Source organism: Schistocerca nitens, chromosome 1 (genome assembly GCF_023898315.1).
Source record: "Schistocerca nitens isolate TAMUIC-IGC-003100 chromosome 1, iqSchNite1.1, whole genome shotgun sequence".
NCBI lineage: Eukaryota > Metazoa > Arthropoda > Insecta > Orthoptera > Acrididae > Schistocerca > Schistocerca nitens.
In genome coordinates this window covers 351,349,253-351,369,564 of record NC_064614.1, presented here as the reverse complement: position 1 = coordinate 351,369,564, position 20,312 = coordinate 351,349,253, and the positions used below count along the sequence as shown (strand labels likewise).

The 20,312-nt window shown below is 36.9% G+C and overlaps 1 protein-coding gene across 1 annotated transcript in view; it reads right to left on the bottom strand.

Annotated features, from left to right (window-relative positions):
* The window catches only part of LOC126248749 (uncharacterized), a 340,818-nt gene that overhangs the window by 68,003 nt on the left and 252,503 nt on the right, over nucleotides 1–20,312 (bottom strand). Inside the window, exons 8-11 of the mRNA XM_049950088.1 lie at nucleotides 18,195–18,400; nucleotides 6,621–6,664; nucleotides 3,763–4,611; nucleotides 3,386–3,442 (exon numbers count right to left, since the gene is read on the bottom strand). Of these exons, the coding sequence (XP_049806045.1) occupies nucleotides 3,386–3,442; nucleotides 3,763–4,611; nucleotides 6,621–6,664; nucleotides 18,195–18,400 (1,156 nt within the window). The remainder of the gene's footprint in view (nucleotides 1–3,385; nucleotides 3,443–3,762; nucleotides 4,612–6,620; nucleotides 6,665–18,194; nucleotides 18,401–20,312) is intronic.

Below are 20,312 nucleotides of genomic sequence, written 5' to 3'. Positions count from 1 at the left end.
TACAAAGTATTACAGCACGCTACTACTCAGTGATTTGGTGTGCAAGCATTGAACACACTTTCACTTCAGTTATGATCTAAAGACTCCAAAAGATCTAAGGCACCTGGAATGGATCTCATAAAACATGTTACATGTCTCACTAACTATCGTACCCATACAGACCATCCCCATCTCTTCCAACTGGCACAGAAAAAAAACAGTTCTGATACTTATTGGACACATCACATACAGTAGATGAAAGTGGAAGATGACAGGAACAGGCAAGACCACTATATTGTGAATGGAAGAGATGAAAACGGTCAATGAAGACTGCTGTGTGTTCCTTACAAAATTATGTTTTGAAAAGTAAATGTGTGAGAGGAAAAAGGAATTATTATGTCTCATGTTTTAATTTGTAAGTCAACATCACTTAAATCATTTGCAGTCAATGACACTGATTTTTATTACTCAAGTAACTCTTCATTTGTTTTTCCATCACTGACAAAATCCTGTTGGAGACACTGCCAACCAAAAAACTCTGAAAGGTACAGAAAACTGAAGAGTAAACTTGACGAATAACCATACACAATGTAGGGAATAGCAGAATCATCTGAACTATCTTTTTGCACACTGAAAACTACACAGAAGAAATGATGTAATTAACTTAACCCCAAATCAGAAAAAATTATACTCTACCTAAACAAATTTTAAAAGATACTGCAATTAAGCTGATAAAGGAGCACAGCACATGATAAAGAACAATTCTGGAAATTACCGCAGGCTGGCATTACGATAAGCACACCATCAAAAGATTCTCAGCAATGTGGTAGAGGGGAACAGAGGAACTGACAGAATTTAAATGAAATTGTTTATTACTGATTACTTTTAAGCTGCTACCAACTGCAGCTGGCAAGTCAATTAATGATTTCAAACTCAGTTACTCAAAACCTGTCACCAGTCATTAACACTTTGGCAACCAGGCCTGAGCATAACTCAGGCCACAAAGATGTACTCTGATGACCATGCCCAAGCATAGCTGAGGCTGCAATTTTCTTGATGTGCAAGCCACCCATCACTTGAAAACTGGGCTCATTTTGTATGAGAACAATGAATGGATGTCTTCCTATCTGTCCCTTGACAGGTACGGCCTTTTGTTGTCAATTTCTAGAATAATTTTGAAAGAAAGAGTTGTGGACTTAAGAACTGTTGTCATGACTGACTGAGCAAATGTGTGCCCACATTGTCATGAGTTTTGTGCATGTATTCATTAGGTTTTGCTGTATCCCATAATCCATCTATACATATGTCAGTTATGTTGAGTGAACAAGAAATTTTGAAAACTCAGGGGAAAGAATTCACTGAACCTGGATCAGTGGGAGAAATATCCGAGTCAGAACAGTTTGAAGAAGAGCCATATTCAGGTACACTGCAATCTGCTACAATTTTTCATCACTATTACTGTTGCTACAGATACTGCTGCTGTAATTACAATTTAGTTTTGTTTTACTTATATTAATCTCTTTTCTTTTACTCAAGAATCTCATGACGAACACAGGACAGGATTCCAAGATTTGGTTTGAGAAGTGAGACAATTTACTGGCAAAATAAGCAGGAAAGGAACAAAGTAGTATTGCCTTCGTTACAACATACCTCCCTGCATGCCAGAATACTTCAGACTTTTCCATACAAAAGCCAATTTCATGTGAAATCTTGAATCCATGTGTCACATATGCTTTTGTAGATGTAGACACACTACACACAGTAATCTCTACTGCCTAAAATTGACAGTGACCAGAAAACAATCGTTATTTCCCTATGTAATTTAATGTCTTCCATTTGTGCAATTCCTATCAACCACCTTGCCAAGAGCATTGTCAGTGTGTATATACAGTGCATTTAATAAAACAAAGTAAGGTCAGTTTGAACACCAAAGTGTTTTACTAGGCATGGCCTTGTATTTTTCAGCTAAATATTAAATAAAAAATAAAATTACTAAAGGCTTAGTACACAGGACGTGTTTGAAAGGCTGTACTAGGGATGACAGCCAGATGCAAAATATACAACCGAATGAAATTTCCATTGTTGCTGGTTCTCTCTCTCTCTCTCTCTTTTTTCAAGGTACCAGAAAAAATGTGGAAGATCAACAGCTTATTATAAATCAATGACTGAATTTTGAAGGTATAGGAGGGTTGGGAAGAGGAGGAAACTTTAAAATCACTGTATTAGGATGCATTACTCTTCTTTAAACCATCTCTCCTCAGTTATACGGTTGGGATAGATATTTGCTGACAGTATCCACCATATGTATAACTTTTTCTTTCCAGCTATGTTATCTATATTCTGAAAATTGTGTACATGATTTCTTTGCAGCCAGCATTGTTTCTTTTTTCAGTCAGAATTGTAGATGATCCATCTCTTGCTTTGCAGTATTTGCCATTATCTTGCATTTTTCTCCTCAAACTCACTTTCCCTTTTGCTTCACATTTCGATCAATGTCCTTACATGTAGGTTCTAGTCCAATCGCAACTGTATTTGCCTGTAAGTTTTGCTGTTCATTCCAATTATGAAGGTAGCAATTGTTTCATGAAACAATGAACATGAAAATTTTTGAATACATTGTTGTCCACAGAGGTAAGTGGACATTCAGTGAGTCATGAATAGAACTTTACCAACAGTATGTCAGGGTTACAGATCTGTCAGTCACTGAGGATAAAGTTTTATTTCTGCTGCTATATAATCATAGGGAAGAGAAATAGAAGTTTGAGCTTAAATATTTTCTGAGAGATTCAGTTATATCACTTCACATTGGTTCTATCATTTCAGATTACAGCTGAGAGCAGTAATATAGAGTCTCAGCATCTTCCTAAGAACAGTGTACATAAGTAAAGATATAACTGAAGGAAACAGAAAGATGCACAATGCAAAATACACAAGTAGAAATTTAGCAAAGCTGAAAAAGCACAGTTACTTCACATGCATGGAGAATAGAAGCATCTACAGGTGACATAGCAATTAAGCTACTGATATTTTTGATAAAGTTGGAAATTAGTGTGTCTTGCTCACTGTGAGCATACATTAAAGCAAGTAACAAGACAAAATATGTCAAAAAGTAATAAAGACAGAGCACAGAAGAAAGAAACAAATAACTCAATAATGTCATTAAAAAGCATTTAGTATAAATATTTTCATGACAGATGTGTAGAAGATGGTTTTTCCCTTGAACAATAGCTGTAGTTGCATTCTCCTAGTGTGTCCTGGCAACTGATACTTCATGCCAAACAGTGTGTGAACAAACCCTCTGCAGCAGTCTCAAGCACATGTATTTTTGTCTACTTTGCCCAGAATCTGGACAATGTACAAAAGCCCATAAAATGCAGCCATTCAATGCATTATTTTAGGGTATTACCTTGAAGGTGTAGGGGTGGTCTGACTTTCTGGGGAAGCAGTTGTTGGTCTAACTCTGCTGACCAAGTAGAAAAAGAAACTATTAATATCATGTCCCACTGTTTACAATAAACTAAAGTTAAGATTCACAGTGTGATACTTTTGATGGTCAAATTAAAATACATATTTTTATTCATTTTATGAACATATATTTTTGTTCACTAAAACCATTATTTATTGTTTCTGTATCCAAGAAGCTTCAAATCAAGATAGCTTGAATGTATATTATTTTGTGAAATTACTTGAAACTAATGTTTATCTTGTAATGATTTGAGTTGCACTATAATGGATATTACAACCTACTATGTTCTCAATTAAAACATTCTGAGGTGTCCGTACCTCACTTGCTGTTTCTCGATGCATCCTGTATTTTTATTGGAATCAACATCATCAGAACACTGAGCCTGTTTTGCTGAGCCGCTACCTCTGGACCTTGATCTACTCGTCGTTGAAGGTTCGGATTGAACAATAGAGTTACGGGAGAGGGATTTGGATGGAAAATCTGGGTCTGCAATTTCATCATCATCATTCTGAGTATCATCCATACTGGAAATCAAACGGGCAGGCTGGAAGGATTCAGCAACAACCTTCTGGCTTCGGGGTGTAATAACTGCCTCCACATCAGGACTAGCCTCTGATTTTAATAGCGGTCCTCGACGATTCTCCGAGCTCCCTTGTCGGAAACCTTCAATACTTGTTAATTCAAGATTCTTTGCAGAGCTGCGAGAGCCTTGTGATGTATCAGATGACTCATAATATTTAACTGGTGCTCGTCTTCCACTTGATGTTTGTTGCTTCTGAGGTACTGCCCTCGAGACAGGAAGACTTGCTGTCTCTGAAAATCTAGATTTTACACCTGGGCTGTCAGATACCGGTGAAGTTCGCCGAGAACTCGCCTGTCCACGACTTGGCGATTTTTGATCTTCAGAAAGGGTGTCCTCAAGAGATGTGGAGGTTCTAGGTGTAGATCTTATAGGTGACCGTCTTCCTTCAGATTCTGTGTTAGATCCCCTAGCCTGAAACTGCTGCTGCCTTGTGGATGCAGTGGGTGGACGGGAAGAGGATCGGGGTGTATCAGAAGCTAGTGAAGAAAGGTTCAGTGAGCCATCAAGCTCCTCAGTTTTGTCATTCTGACTGGGGCCTGCCCGAGCTGTGGCAGCATTTTCTCCTCTACCTCTGCTCTGAGGTCTGCACAAGGAAAGAAAAGAGAGACATTCTAAGCATGAACTATTTAACATTTGTATTCTGAAAATGATTAGAAACAAACAAATTTCTGAACGTTATTATTTCATTTGTTGCTATTAACTGATGCCTGATCTCCACTTTCACCCTACCACTAGCTAGCCAAAATTTTAAAACTCCAGTGCAAGAGCTTCTACACTGGTAAACATCAATGAAAATGCTAAGTTTTCTGCTTGGAAACATCTATATATACCATTAAAAAAAAGTGGAGCACCCAGAGGAGATGGTTGGACGTCAACATAACTTTGTACATGCACACACCATTGGTGAGTATGTAAATGGTCAGAGTTGCAGTTCCCTGTGACAGATAGAACAAATATTGTTCATGTTTAGTGTTGTTACCAGGCCTGACAATGTATATTAGGAGGTGTGAACATTGTCAGACATTCAGTGATCACTGTGAAGGTCATGGAGATGTCACATATTCATGTGAGGCTGTGTTATCAGCACCAGGAAGAGTTTGAAACTGACGTCATTTTGAGTCTACATTTTGTCATTTTGAGTCTACATTTGGCTGGCTGGCTGAATCGTGCAATATCCAGATTTGTGGGGTATTTTTATGTAACAATGGCTCAGTGTTGGACTGCATGGAAATAATGAGGACAGACATACCTGTAGTGAAGGTTACAATCAACCATGACTGACAACCACAGGGGTGGATCACCATACTGTGCACCAAGCACATCATACCCTCCTGACAGCATTCTGCAGTTAACACCACAACACAAATGGCTGTGTCTGGAGTGGTACTGTGATTGTAAAACACAGACTGCTGATGAATGGTGCTGGAATGTGTTCATCAAGGACTTGTAGCTCTGCACTGCCCTGGGTGACAATCACCAGCAAGTACGACAGAAATCTGAGAAGAGTCCCATTATTTAAATGTTTTAAAGAGGCTCCCTAATGTTAATCCTGGTGTCTTGGTGTGAGAAGCCATCAGGTATAATTCAGGTCATGGCAGACAGTCACTGAGGGTACTCTGATGGCACAACAGTACTTCACAAACATACTGTATCTTCATACAACAGCAGTATGATGCCATTTTTCAACACAACATTGCCTGTCCACACACGCCAGTATATCAAAGACCAGTTAGAACAGTTGTGGGCCAGTTTGCCTCAGGAGAGGACAAAATGGCTTCATGACATCTTTCCCAACAGAACCAACGCATGCATCCGGGCCAGAGGGAGTGCAACGTCATGCTGATAAGTGGGCTCACACTATCAAGCATTTCATAAATTTAACTTGATTTTGTAATCATTGTAATAACATCGTATACCCTCTCAAACTGTGAAGTTTCATTTTGTTTCCACCTCCCCTTCTGGGTGATTCACTTTTTTTTTTCGGCAGTCAGTATATTACTGTGGTTTGTTCATCAATATTCATAAACAGTGTCAAGACTGGTTAAACTATCCAGACTGTATAGAAAAGAAAAAATAATTTGATACTGAGACTGGTGAAAACTTTAATTTCAGGTAACTACCTGAAAACAGGCAACAGAATTCCAAGAAAAAAACCTTGGAAAATGTTATCAAAAGACTGCAAGCCACAGAGATGTACTAATTTACAGAAGAAATGCACTTTATACTGCAATGTAATGCATGTAGGTCTACAGTTCTGGTACTTTGATGAGTTTATCATTTTAATAACATATGTGGCAGCTGTATCTGCATATCATTTGATGCAGGTAGTCCTGTAATCACTAGAGCTCACAAAAATTAAACTTCATTCTTGTTGAATTAAAAGAGTACAAAGCATTATAGTACAGGTTGTCATTAAACAAATAATATAATTAAACAAGAAGAAGAAGCATTGGTTATAAACTGAATGATGCATGTATGATGAAACAAAGATTACTACACAAAAACATCAACAATTATTTACAAAATTTATGATAAGCCTATTGAGAAGTATTCTGTGAATAGCTTATCTGTGAGTAAGTCATGATGTCCTACCTTGATGGTGTCCTCGATGGCTCCCTGTATTGTTCATCAGAAAGCTGAAAATAAGTGTTATTATTTACACAAAAATGTTTTCCAGATACAAAGTAATATGGATGTTCATATATTCAATATAAAAAATATAAATATGAATTACTAGTATAATGTTCAAGCAAATGTAGAGGAAATGGAGTAGAGCCAACAGGCTATTTGATATACAAAAACAGGAGTCCTGGTTCATAAACATTCTCTTAACAGCTGTGCATATATGTATTTGACAACTTTCTTATTCTAATCAATAAATACGAATATAAAATATGCACAAAAATAATAAATTATAATTACTAGTTTGAGCAAGCTGGTACAATGGTACAGGATAAATGCAAAGAGACTGATTTACAACAACAACAGAACACTTCTGGTAAAGCAAAAATAATGTTGACTGGAATGAAGTACATGTTCAGCCAAGAGATAGTACTACATTCAACATGTTCCTCATCAAAAATATGTTCATTACTGAATTATTGTTGATGACACAGAACTCTTAGCTTTTGCAGCCGCTCATTCCTTCTTCAGGAATGGAAATGGATTTGACTGGGTGTAGGGGTGGGGTGGGGGGTGGGAGGAGGGGAGTTGGAAGGAGACTGTTTCTAACATCAGAACTGGAAGTTATGTGGTGTCACCACCAGACACGATACTTGCTGGGTTGTAGCCTTTAAATCGGCCGCGGTCCGTTAGTATACATTGGACCCGCGTGTCACCACTATCAGTGACTGCAGACCGAGGGCCACCACACGGTAGGTCTAGTCTAGAGAGACTCCTTAGCACTCGCCCCAGTTGTACAGCCGACTTTGCTAGTGATGGTTCACTGTCTACATACGCTCTCATTTGCAGAGACGACAGTTTAGCATAGCCTTCAGATACGTCATTTGCTACGACCTAGCAAGGCGCCATATTCAGTTACTATAATTACTTCAAGAATGTATTCTGAACAGATAATATTGTGAATCATGTACCCTCAAGAGCAACGTTCATTATTAATGGATTAAAGTTAAGTATCAAACTAATTATGTCTGCTTTCTGAATTCTCATTCCTTGACATGTTCCAGACCTCACATCAGTATAGTTCTTCCCTCCTCACGCCAGCCTGCGTGAGCTAAAACGCGTGCACTTCGGCCTCCACTCGTAACACGGTGTTGGCACTTCTGCTAACACAAAAAGTTATGCATTCTGGTGACAGTCACTGGCCATCCCTTCTGTTTAATGAGAATTTAACAAGTTCTTAACTGAAATATTCTTTTTATACCATTATTTATGTTTAAAAGCAGGTAATCTCAAGTAAATTATTTGCTGTTTTGCTTTTATTTTGGCCAAGAGTTTTCTTAACTTTTTAGCCCTGGCACTTTATGATCCATTTCTAAACACAAGTTTAAAAACACTTTTCTTCTTTAGGTCAGCTTTCTACAGTTTTCACAGACTGAAGGATTCTTCCTGAATTTTGCTCACCACCCACGACTCACATTCCCTATGAGGCTACTGGGAAAATCAAACTATTAGCACTTTTGTTTGCTGTAAAATCATTATTCTTTTTTATTCTTTTAAAACATGCTTAATTTAAGAACAGCTTTTTGGGAGTATATCATATTTCTTCAGTCTGCATTACAAACTGCACAAAAAGTACTTTGTCATCTTCATGACTTTCAACCTCATTCTTAACACTCTTTTCATCACTGGAAATCACTACATACAGCCACTTATTGGAATGTAGATAAAAGTAAATCTGGGTTTTCTGTGCAGTTCACAGAGTATGCTATGTTTACAATCATAAATGGGACAATATGACGTTGTGCAATTTTCAGTCTATCAGCATGCTTTGAATGTCCATTTCAAGCTTAGTATGTGCATGCACTATCACTTTATTGCAAGAAGTATTATCAGCATTGCACATTCTCTGTTGAACAGGCATACATGACAGCATTTGAACCACTATCAGTAGACACAAAATATTGAAGATCTGCCTCACAGTCTCCCCACAGTCAACACTAGCTGATGACAGCTACCTACAAATTAGTGTTCACAGGTACCTCAAGAGATTGAAACAGAACAGTGTACTGTCATTTTTGACATGACTGGAAGAGATGTTACAATCTACATAATATGCAACTACCTCCACATGATCAATTTGGTCTTTAGGTGTCCATTACGAACAATAACACAAACCTGCAGCACTGTGCTGTATAATGAGAGTGGAGAAGGGAACACATCGAATGGAATCTGGATCATTGGCATCAGGTTCTTGTCACCAATGAATGAAGAGTATGTCAGATGGCTGACTATCATCACAGAAAAGTATGGAGGCAGTCAGGTACCAACAGACATCTCAGGCATCCAGGGATATGGGTTCAGCTGGTTACATATGTTTTGGGTCAGTACCACGTGTGACCCTCAGACATTCCTCATCATTATTGTGGCCAGTCCTGATGTACAGTCAACACTTTGGTAATGGATTCATCTTTGGAGATATTAATGAAGGAGCACACACTGAAACATTCTCACCCACTGGATGACCTCACCACGGCTGTTGTCAGAGAGCAGAACAGGCTTCAGTAGGAACATCCCAAACACCTTGTGGATGGCATACCAAAGGAGATCCAAATATACTACAAAGCATGGAATGCAGCAATATGGTGTTGTGTGTTACACAGCAGCATATTTTGATTTCTCAGACGTGCTTTTCTTTGAGTTATTGTTTTGTTTTTATTCCACAGTAAAGTTATTATTTTTTATTTTCATAAAACATTCTCTTCATTCCCAGAGTCCCTCAAATTTAAGACAACACACATCCACAGAGCCACAAAACAGTTTTTGAGCAGTTTATTAATTATTTTTACTCATTTTCCTTGAGCACGGTTCATGGTCAGAAGTAACCTTCTGAAGAACATTTTTTACTGACAGCCAAAGATGAAGGAAAAAAAAAAGTATACTGTTTACTATTTGTGGCTTATGAGATTGAGAAATAGCCAAGCCTTTACCTCAGTGAGTGCAGGAAAGTACTTAAAAGCAACAATCAGGCTAGCCTATGTACTTAGGCAATGTTCATTAATACAATGAATGGATTCAACTTTGGTCTGCCTCATGTCTCTACTCATATTCTAATGTGATGATTAATATCTATGAACAAGTCAATAAAAATGCCAGAATCAACTGCATGTTTTATTGTTTTATCTCCTTGCAAATGGTGTTTCTGTGGTGGAGATTAGGAACAATCTAGCATTTGCCTGCTAAACAAACATGGGAAACAACATAAAACCAAAGACATGCAGATTCAATTTGAGTATGTCCCATAAACCTCCTTCATAACCAAATGTGCTGTGGGCTAATATACATGGAGAAGTCAACAAAAAAGTTTAAACGTGTCCTTTATTCAAAGAGACCAGCAGGAAATGTAAATGAGAATATTAAACATATTATATTTGTTCTGTTTCTGCCTGTTGTCAGATTCTGTGGGATTTAGAATATCATATGGATTAGAATCAAATATAGGTAATGCAGGAATAAGCCTAATAATGAATAAGAAAACAGGATTGCAGGCAAACTTTTAAGAACATCATGACATTGTAGTCAAGATATACAAAAAGCCAACACCTAAAACAATAATACAAGTTTATATGCCATTTAACTCTGCAGGTGATGAAGAAACTGAAAGAATGTACAATAACATATAAGACATTATTCAGACAGTTAAAGAGAGATGAAACTTTAATTGTGATGGAGAACTGGAATTTGATGGTAGGAAAAGGAAAGGGACGAAAAGTAGGAGAACATTGACAAGGAGAAAGGAATGAAAAAGAGTTGCCTGGTATAATTTTGCATGGAGCATAATTTACTCATGGTTAGCACTTGGTGTAAAGCTCATGAACGCAGGTTGTATCCACGAAAGAGGCATGGGGACACAGAAGGTTTCAGAGTGATTACATAATGGTAGGACAGAGGTTTTGAAACGAGATTTTAAAATGCAAAAAAATTCCAGGGGCAGATGTGGACTCTGACCATTATTTATTGGTTATAAACTGGAGATCACAACTGAAGAGATTGCAAAATTATAATAAACTGACAAGATGGTGACTGGACAAACTGAAACAACCACAGGCAGTTGAGAGTTTCAGAAGCAGCATTAAGCAATGATAGGCTGAAACACAAGAAAGAAATACAACAGAAGACAAACAAGTAGCTTTGAAAGATGAATTAGGTGAAATATTGAAGGTCACAGAGAATCAAATAGACAAAAGATGAAGCCCAGAAGAACTCACAGGATGATGCATGAGATATTGAGTCTAACTGATGAATAGGGAAAATCTAAGAGGATAGAAAATGATGCAGGCAAAAGGGAATACAGATGTCTAAAAAATGAGATTGACAGGAAGTGCTAAAAAGATAAGCAAATATGGCAGATGAGAAATAAAAGGATGTAGATGCATGCATAACTATGGGAAAGATACAGAGTGTCCAGTGAAGGAGTCCCCAGTTTCAAAACTAAACATCTCAAAAACTATGGTTAATAGACAAGTGTAACAAAACATATGTTTACAGTGTATGAATTTTATACAGAAGTTTCAAAATAGTTTGGAAAGCTGCTAACACATAGCACTGTACACTGTGTAACTCATACAATATCAGCATGCATAATTAAACTCGACCTCTGCAAGCAGTCTTTGGAATCACATCACAATCTTTTCAAAATGACCACTACTCACAGTACAAATATGGTGCAAATGAACAATGAAAATTGCCATCACACCTTGTAGTGTCTCAATGGAAATGGATTCAGATGTCACACAGATCAGTGATTCAGGCTCATCCACTATGGTGAGATGGCCTGGTGGGCAAATGTCTTTCAGTGTGCCCCACGAAAAGTAGTCACAAGGAGTCATATTAGGTGAATATGGAGGCCAGCTCATCCCTGCACCAGTTAATTTGCAATAATTCATTGCACTGATTCTATTCTCCAAGTACTCAACAAGAAAGTGAAACACCTGTTTGGTGTGATGTAGTCCAGCCCCATCCTGCATTAACCATTGGTGTCTAGTTGATCCGTTATATGGTGACAAATCGTTACAAAATTGCAAAGTAACATTCACTGGCAATCATTTCTCACACAAAAAAATGGCCAGTCATGCCTCTGTTGCATACTGCAGCCCAAACAGTAATTTTGGGTGACTACAGTGCTTTTGCTTCACACAAATGGCGATTTTTGGAACCACAAAATTGCCAGTTTTGTTTATTCACGACTCATTCAAGTGGAAGTGTGCTTTATCTGTGAAACAGATGCATCCAACATCAAATCTTTCGTTTTCAATCAATGTGAGAATGTGGTTCATTAAGTCAGTTCTGCACTGCACAGCTCATACATGTGGCTTTGGATTTTGAGTACAAACATGTGCAGGCCCTGTCTCAGTATTTTCTGCATGCTGAAATGCTTCAAACCAGTCTTTGCTGCAATTCGTCAGATGGGTTTCCTTGTATTTTGCTGAATAATTCCAGAAACCATGGTGACATTTTCATGAGTACCTACAGTTTGCCTGGGATCATCATTCCCTGCTACACTATCAGTTACACTATCAGCTGGAGTTTAGCAAAGAGTTTCCAAATGGTTTTCACATCACGTCCTTTCGGAACATTAAATGTGTTTGAAAATTGCACCTTGTTGCTGAACTATTGTGTTCTAACCAGTGGTATTCCAGTACCAGAAAAACATGTTATTCAATGAAATAAATGCTTTCAATCTCTTCCTTCAGTTCACTAACTTCCTTTCACATTTCAACAGGGGAACACATTGCTCTGAGCTAAGGTGCACTATTTATCAGTACTACATACTATTATTACAGCACCATCTGTCTGCAGCTTTCCAAACTATTTTAAAACTTCTGCATATCTTCTGTATAAAGTTTTTAGAGTATTCACAATAAATGTACAGTTTTTGAGGGGTTTCATTTGCAATCAAGGACTCCTTCACTGTATATACCATCTATAGGAAAATTAAAGAAATCTTTAGAGAAATGATAAGCAGTTGTATGAATATCAAGAGCTCAGATGGCAAACCACTTTTATACAAAGAAGAGAAAGCTGAAAGGTGGAAGGAATATACAGAGGGGCAATTACAAGAGGAACAAACTTGAAAACAATACTACAGAAGGAAAAGAGGAAGTAAATGGAGATGAGTTAGGAGATATGATACTGTGAGAAGAATTTGACACAGCACTGAAAGAACAATGTTAAAACAAGGCCCCTGGGACAGACAATATTTGCTCAGAATTATTGAGGTCATTGGAAGTGCCAGCCATGACAACTATTTCACCTGATGCACAATAAAAAGCAGACTGGTGAAATATCCTCAGACTTAAAGAAGAATGTAATGATTCGAAATCTAAAGAACCCAGGTGCCAAAAGGTGAATATGCCACCAAACCATTAGTTTCATAACTTATAGTTACAAAATACTCAACAAATTATTTGCAGAAGATTGAAAAAACTAGTAGAAGAGAGGAAGATCAACTTGGATTTGGGAAAAATGTAGGAACACACAAGGTAATACCAATCCTACAACTCATCTCAGCAGAAAGACCAAAGAAAGGCAAATCTATGTTTAGAGCTTTTGTAGATCTAAAGAAAGCTTTTGACAATGTACGTTGGATTACATTCTTTGAAATTCTGATGGTAGCAAGGATAAACAACAGTGAGCTGAAGGTTATTTATAGGTTGTAAGGAAACTAGATTGCAGTTACAGAAGTCACTGTACATGAAAGGGGAGCAACAGTTGAGAAGGGAGTGAAACTGATTTGTAGTCTATCCTTGCTGTTATTCAATCTTTATGTGGAGCAAGTAGTAAAAGAAAACAAGGAGAGACATATTTGGAGAAGGCATTAAAGTTCTGGAAGAAGAAATAAAAACTTTTAGGTTTGCTGATGAGAGCCTAATTCTCAGAGGCGGCAAAGGACTTAGAAGAACAGTTAAAAGGAACAGATAGTGTCTTGAAAAAGAAGTTAAAAGATGAACATCAACAAAAGTAAAACAAGGACAATGGAATGTAGTTGAATTAAATCACCCGGTGCTGAATGAATTAGATTAGGAAATGAGACACTAAACATAGTAAATGAGTTTTGGATTGTAAAATAACAGATGATGGACGGAGAAGAAAGGATATAAAATGCAGACTGTTTGCAGCATGATAATTATTTTCAAAAAAGAGGGATAAACATCTAATAAAAATTTAAGTGTTTGGAAGTCTTTGCTGGAGGCATTTGCTGGAGTGTAGCCTTGTATTAAGGGGAAATGTGGATGATGAGTGATTCAGACATGAAGAGAATAGAGGCTTTTGAAACATGGTGCTAGAGAAGAATGCTGGAGTTTATTAGGATAGACTCAGTAACTAACAGGGATGTACTAAATCAAATTGGGGAAAGAAGAAATGTATGACAACCTGACGCAAGAAGGTGCTGGTAGACAGGGTGCTTCCTTAGGAATGAAGAAATCATCAGTTTTGTAATTTAGGGAAGTTCATGAGGTAAACACTGTAGTGAGACAATGGGATGAATACAATCAGCAGACTCAAAAAGATGTATGTTACAGTAGCTGTTCAAAGATAAAGATATCTGCACAGAATAGTCTAGTGTGGAGAGCTGCATCAAAACAGTCTTTGGACTGAAGTCTACATCAACAAGGGTCAAAGATTCTCAAAATTTCTTTATTCTAAGAAAAAGAATTTTTCATGTGCAGTTTATGTCCACACACCACTGAAAACAGGAAAACTTAAACAGCTTACAGACTGTATGGACAAACTGCAAATTCATATCATAGCTTTACATGAAATATGTTCACTGGATGAAAACTAGTTTCATTCAGAACACTAAATGATATGTAATGGCATACCAACCATAATAATTAGAAGAAATCTAACTGTATGAAAAAGACAGTAAATTCAGTAGCTGAGTTTAATTCTACAACTGGAAGAATCTCCGTACTTACTGAGAACTCAAGCAATAAAGTGTATGCCTTGATCTGCATCCACATTCCCATAAACAATGCTAACAAGAAAAGCCAACAGAAAATCAAAGACTTCTGGGAACTATTAGGCGAGAGAACTATCAAGGTCCTAAAACATCATATTAAAATCTAAATACATAATTGTAAAGCACAGGTGAGCAAATAGAAAAAAACCAAAATCAATCGTAGGCCATGGCAGAGCAAATAAAAATGGAGACTATCTTACAGACTTCTGCAAAGCTTTTGACTTGTAACTCATGTCCATGCACTCTGCAAGATATCTACATAAAAGGAACACTTGGAAATCACCAAATAAAAAGTGATTATATTGCAGTTTCCACTAAAAAATATTTCTGATATCCAGAACTTTAGAATTGAGAAAGTAGTTTTAGATGCAGGTCATTACTTAATGCAAATCAGAGCAAAATCCCAGACGAATAGATGCAGACCTAACAGCAAGTGGTTTCCAAGGGTAGATGCAGAATATCTGACAGTCTCCTACAAGACATGCATGTACAAGTTCCAAGAGGCTGGTCTGGCCTATGCCAAACACTACAAACATCAGCTCTGAAATTAGGAAAAATTCCATGAAAACATAAACATAGACAGCATGGCACAAACTCTGACAAAATGATAAGAGGCCAGAATCAAAGTTTGGAATCAAAGGAACAGATATAGAACTTCTGAAAGATGGGTGTCTTTCCTAAAGACTTTAGGAATGACCTACAATATGATCTGAAAATAAAAATGAGATTACAAAAAGAACAGGCTTAAAGAAACAGAAGAAGACTTCCTCAAAAACAACACCAGTGCTTCTATAAGATGATCTATTGAGTGACTGGAACATTATAGGTGAATACTAAAGAGAACTGCAAAGTATTGGCTAACTACTTTGAAGAATTACAATAATTACTCAACTGTGATGCACCAAAAGAAAGATTTCCCTTCCAACCCCTATGCCAAATCCAGATTCAGAACCCCCAACAACATAAAAAACAGCAAATATCATGACTGTTTAGAAACAACAAAGCCCCAGTGAAGGACAGAATTACTACTGAAATGTGGAAGTTAAGAAAAAGTGAGCTTTTAAAGATAATACAACCATGTTTAACAAAGATCTGGGAAACTGGAACGATTCCCCAGAACTGTAAATGTGCATAAGGAAGGTGAAAAGGTAGACCTGAACAACTAAGAGGCAAGTCTCTCATTCCACTCACATACAACACTCTTTCAAAGGCTTCCTTAAAAAGTTTGGAACAATAGGCTCACGACCTGATTGGTGACTGCTGAGCAGGGTTCAGAAAGGGTCGATCATGTGCTGAACAGATATGGAACCTGATGATGATATTAAGGATCCATCAGAAAACAAGCAGAATTCTCACCCTTATTGAGTGTAAGGTGGCCTATGACTCTATTGATGGACATCATTTTTGACACTCTAAGAGAGCTCGCAGTGCACAGGCAGACCAGAGAATTAATTTGCCAAATTCTTAAAATACAACTAAAGTAAAAATCCTCAGTGAAATCTCTGAGTCTTTAGAGACATGTACAAATCTCATTCTGAAAGATAAATAGCTTTTGTCACATGAGTATAAGAGTATAAGAGTCTTTATTAGCCATTCAGTATTTTCTTATACAATGGGCTTCGTCAATGAGTTCAGTTACAGTATATTCTTATAACAATGTATATATAAATCCTATGAATGTTAGTGTAGTACAATAGCACACATTTTATATATTGTTAATTTTACAATAACAAAGAAAACATTATACAAATTTCTATTAAGTGGGGAGTATTCATGTTGATGAATTTATGTCATAATCATATACATGTTGATAACACTAGGTCATTATCCGAAGATATTGATATAAATATATAGCACTCAAAATAGGTCTATTATGCCTATATGTTAGATATTGTATTTCCAAATTTAGGTCCTACTACAGGCACAGGTACCTTTCTCTATGTTAAAACAGCAAATCTGCCAAAAAAATGGTTCAAATGGCTCTGAGCACTATGGGACTCAACTTCTGAGGTCATTAGTCCCCTAGAACTTAGAACTAGTGAAACCTAACTAACCTAAGGACATCACACACATCCATGCCCGAGGCAGGATTCGAACCTGCGACCGTAGCGGTCTCGCGGGTCCAGACTGCAGCGCCAGAACTACACGGCCACTTCGGCCGGCATAAATCTGCCATATTACAATCTTTATATTCATCAACTGAGTAAAATGCTTTGCCTTTGAGCCATTGACCCAATGTTGTCTTAAATTTATTTTTAGATACTGTTTGTACAATTTTAGGGAGCATATTAAACAGTCCGAGGCCTACATATTTATAACTATTATGTATCTTGGACAATCTAGAGTATGGCAGATCAATTGTGTGGTTTTGTCTTGTATTATGGGTGTGGACAGATGACCTAAGGGGATATTGAGCTATGTTTTCTTTTACGTGTAATAAGCAATAATAGATGTACAAACAAGGAACTGTCATGATGTTAAGTTTTTTGAAATGTTCCCTGCATGTATCCCTAGGAGATAAACCTACTATACATTGAAGAGGTTTTTTTTGCCATCTGAAAATTGATACTGAATTGGGAGAATTTCCCCGGAGCAGAATACCATATGAAAGATGGGGTGGATATAAGCAAAATATGAATGCAGCAGTAAGTTTTGGCTGACATTATTCCTAAGCTTATAAAGTAGGAACATAGCGCGTGCAAGTTTAGAACAGACATACGTGATATGTTTATCCCAGCTAAGTTTCTGGTCAATCATCATTCCCAACAATTTAACAGACTTATTTTCTTTGTTTGATACCTTCAAATTAAAGAATATTTCCTCAGTTTTTGTTTCATTTGTGTATAGGGAGTTTGCGCTAAACCAATGAACCGATTTTTCAAATATTGTATTATTTTTTCCTCGCTCAGATTCAAGAGTCTGTCCTGAATTGATAAAAGTTGTATCGTCTGCATAGAGGACTGTTTTACAGGGAAAATACTGTGGCATATCATTAACATACACTACAAACAGGAAGGGCCCAAGTATGGAGCCCTGTGGCACACCTCTTTTTATTGTTTGTGGGTTTGACAGCTGCCTATTTACACTAACAAATTGTACTCTGTTGCTTAAGTAGGATTCTAATAATTTCAGGGTGTCCTCTACCATTCTGTAGTGTCTAAATTTCATGATCAAAGTACTATGAGATACAGTGTGAAATGCTTAGAAGTGTATATACTGGAATCATGAAGCCATATTTAGTACTAAAAATATACCCAAAACCATAGGTGTGACACTGAATAAATATTTAGAAATAAACTTTTGCCTTATTCACTCACCGAAAGAAAACACATATTCTTACTTTTTACATCTGTCGAAATTGTATACAAAATAAGAACTTGAAAATTTAAACACGTGGTTTCCTCACAGTGTCATGAAAGACTCCTTGAAAAATTCCTTACTTGGAGTGAAAGTGTTATTTCTATAACAAAACACTAAAGGTATCATTAATTTTAATATCCATGCAAATACTTGTTAATACAAACCTGTGTGTTGTAGGAATCTGAATAATCTTGTTGCTGTTGCTGTGGCTGCTGTTGTTGAGTGTAAATGTCTTGTGAACTATAACTAGGTTGAACGTAGCTGTTGGTTCTCTGAGGTGCTGTTGGTTGAGGTGCTGTTTTATATGTATTTTGGTTGCCCCTGTATGGCTGTTGCTGGTTGTTTTGGCTTCCAGTGTACTGCCCATAATCTTTTTGAAAAAAATTGTAACACAGTTACTAATTACACTATTATAACAAGCTATATTAACAAAGATGTATTTTGTATATGCTAGAAATTTCACCAAACAGAAAATTTAGCTCTACAAAGAATTACAGTGATGCTTGTTATTGTACATCTAGACAACTAGATAATATCACTGTTGTAAACATGTTCTATGAACTGCAGTAACTGTTCAGCAATTGTTACACCAACAAATGAATACATTTTGTAAGAGGTATGATCAAAAAGCAATGGCATTTTTTAATTTCACTGGCTTTATATATACAATTTTCAAAACTTTTTTTCTTGTAGGTACACCTATTACTGCTGTATGTTTGTATTTTCAGCTGTTTTGAGTATTTAGTTTATTGTTGACGATCGAAAAGGTCATACATGTTTTTGAGTGCTCAGCAAATTTTTACTTACAAAACATATGGATAAAAGAATTTGCACTAAATTTTGCTTGAAAAAAAAAAAAAATGGAATAAATTGCAACACCACATTCAAAATGTTGACTGTGGGTTTTGGTGAATCTAATATGAGTAAGACAAGAGTTGATGAATGGCATAAATGTCTCAAAGAGTGTCCAGAAGACATTGAAGACAACAACCACCCTGGGAACCCTAGCACATCAATTACTGATGACAATGAGCAGGAAGTAAAGAAAATTGTTCTGAAAAATTGCCAAATCACCATCAGAGAGATTGCTGATGATGTTGGCATACTCTTTGGCTCACGCTAAGCAATTTGTTGGATGCCTGGACACAAAACATGTAGCAGCAAAGTTTGTTCAGAAATTATTTAATTTTGACCAAAAACAACATTGCATAGACATTGCTCAGGAACTGCTGAATGAAGTCGACAACAATCCAAAACTTCTAAAGAAGGTTATAACAGGTGACAGAACATGGGTATACAGATATGATGTCGAAAGCAAGGCCCAATCATTCCAATGAAAACTGTCTGAAGAGCAGAGACCGAAATACTTCTCACTGTATTCTTCAATTACAATGGGATAGTGCTTCATGAATTTCTGCCTTATGGTCAATAAAGAACATGGAAGTTATGGATCATTTGCATGAGCAATCCAAAGAAAACGATCACGATTGTGGAAAAACCACTCATCAAAATTGCATCATGATACTGATCCACACACACATCAATGCTTCTTCATGATTTTTTGGCAAAAAACAAAACTGTCACATCGTTTCAGCCACCGCATTCGACAGACATGGCCCCCTGCGACTTCCCTCTATTCCTGAGGCTGGAGAGAACAGTGAAAGGACATCATTTTACCACTGCTGACGATGTAAACACGGAATCACTGAAGGAGATGAACACCATAATGAAAAGCGAGATTCAGAAGTGCTTCCAAGAATGGAAAAAGCATTGACACAAGTGCATTATACCTGTGGGGGATTACTTTGAAGGGTCCAAAGTTGATGTTGATGATGAATAAATAAAGATAATTTAAGAAAAACAAAAATTCCTGTTACCTTCTGATTACACCTCATATGTTATCTAAGGTAGTGGAGGATAAACAACATTTAATACACATGCACTCTAAAGTTTATTACTCATACTGAAATTTTATTGTTGTTGTAATTATTACTTTTTTATATTCTATTGACAGATATTTACAAGCTATGTACTGCCTTGTTCCATATCCAGGCAGCTTGCTTATACATAATCACAGCTGCCAACAATGAGAAGAGGCAAATATGGAGCAGGGTCCCCAGAAAACTCTGAAAACTGGTAGTCTGATTTAGGTCTTCAAATGTTATATTTCAGGTACTTTCTGACCCTCAATAAAGATTATTTTCCAGGAATAAAAACTATTGTAAATGAAAAAAAATCAGGTTAAGTACAAGAGGCTAAAAATTAGTTTAGTAACAAAGGGT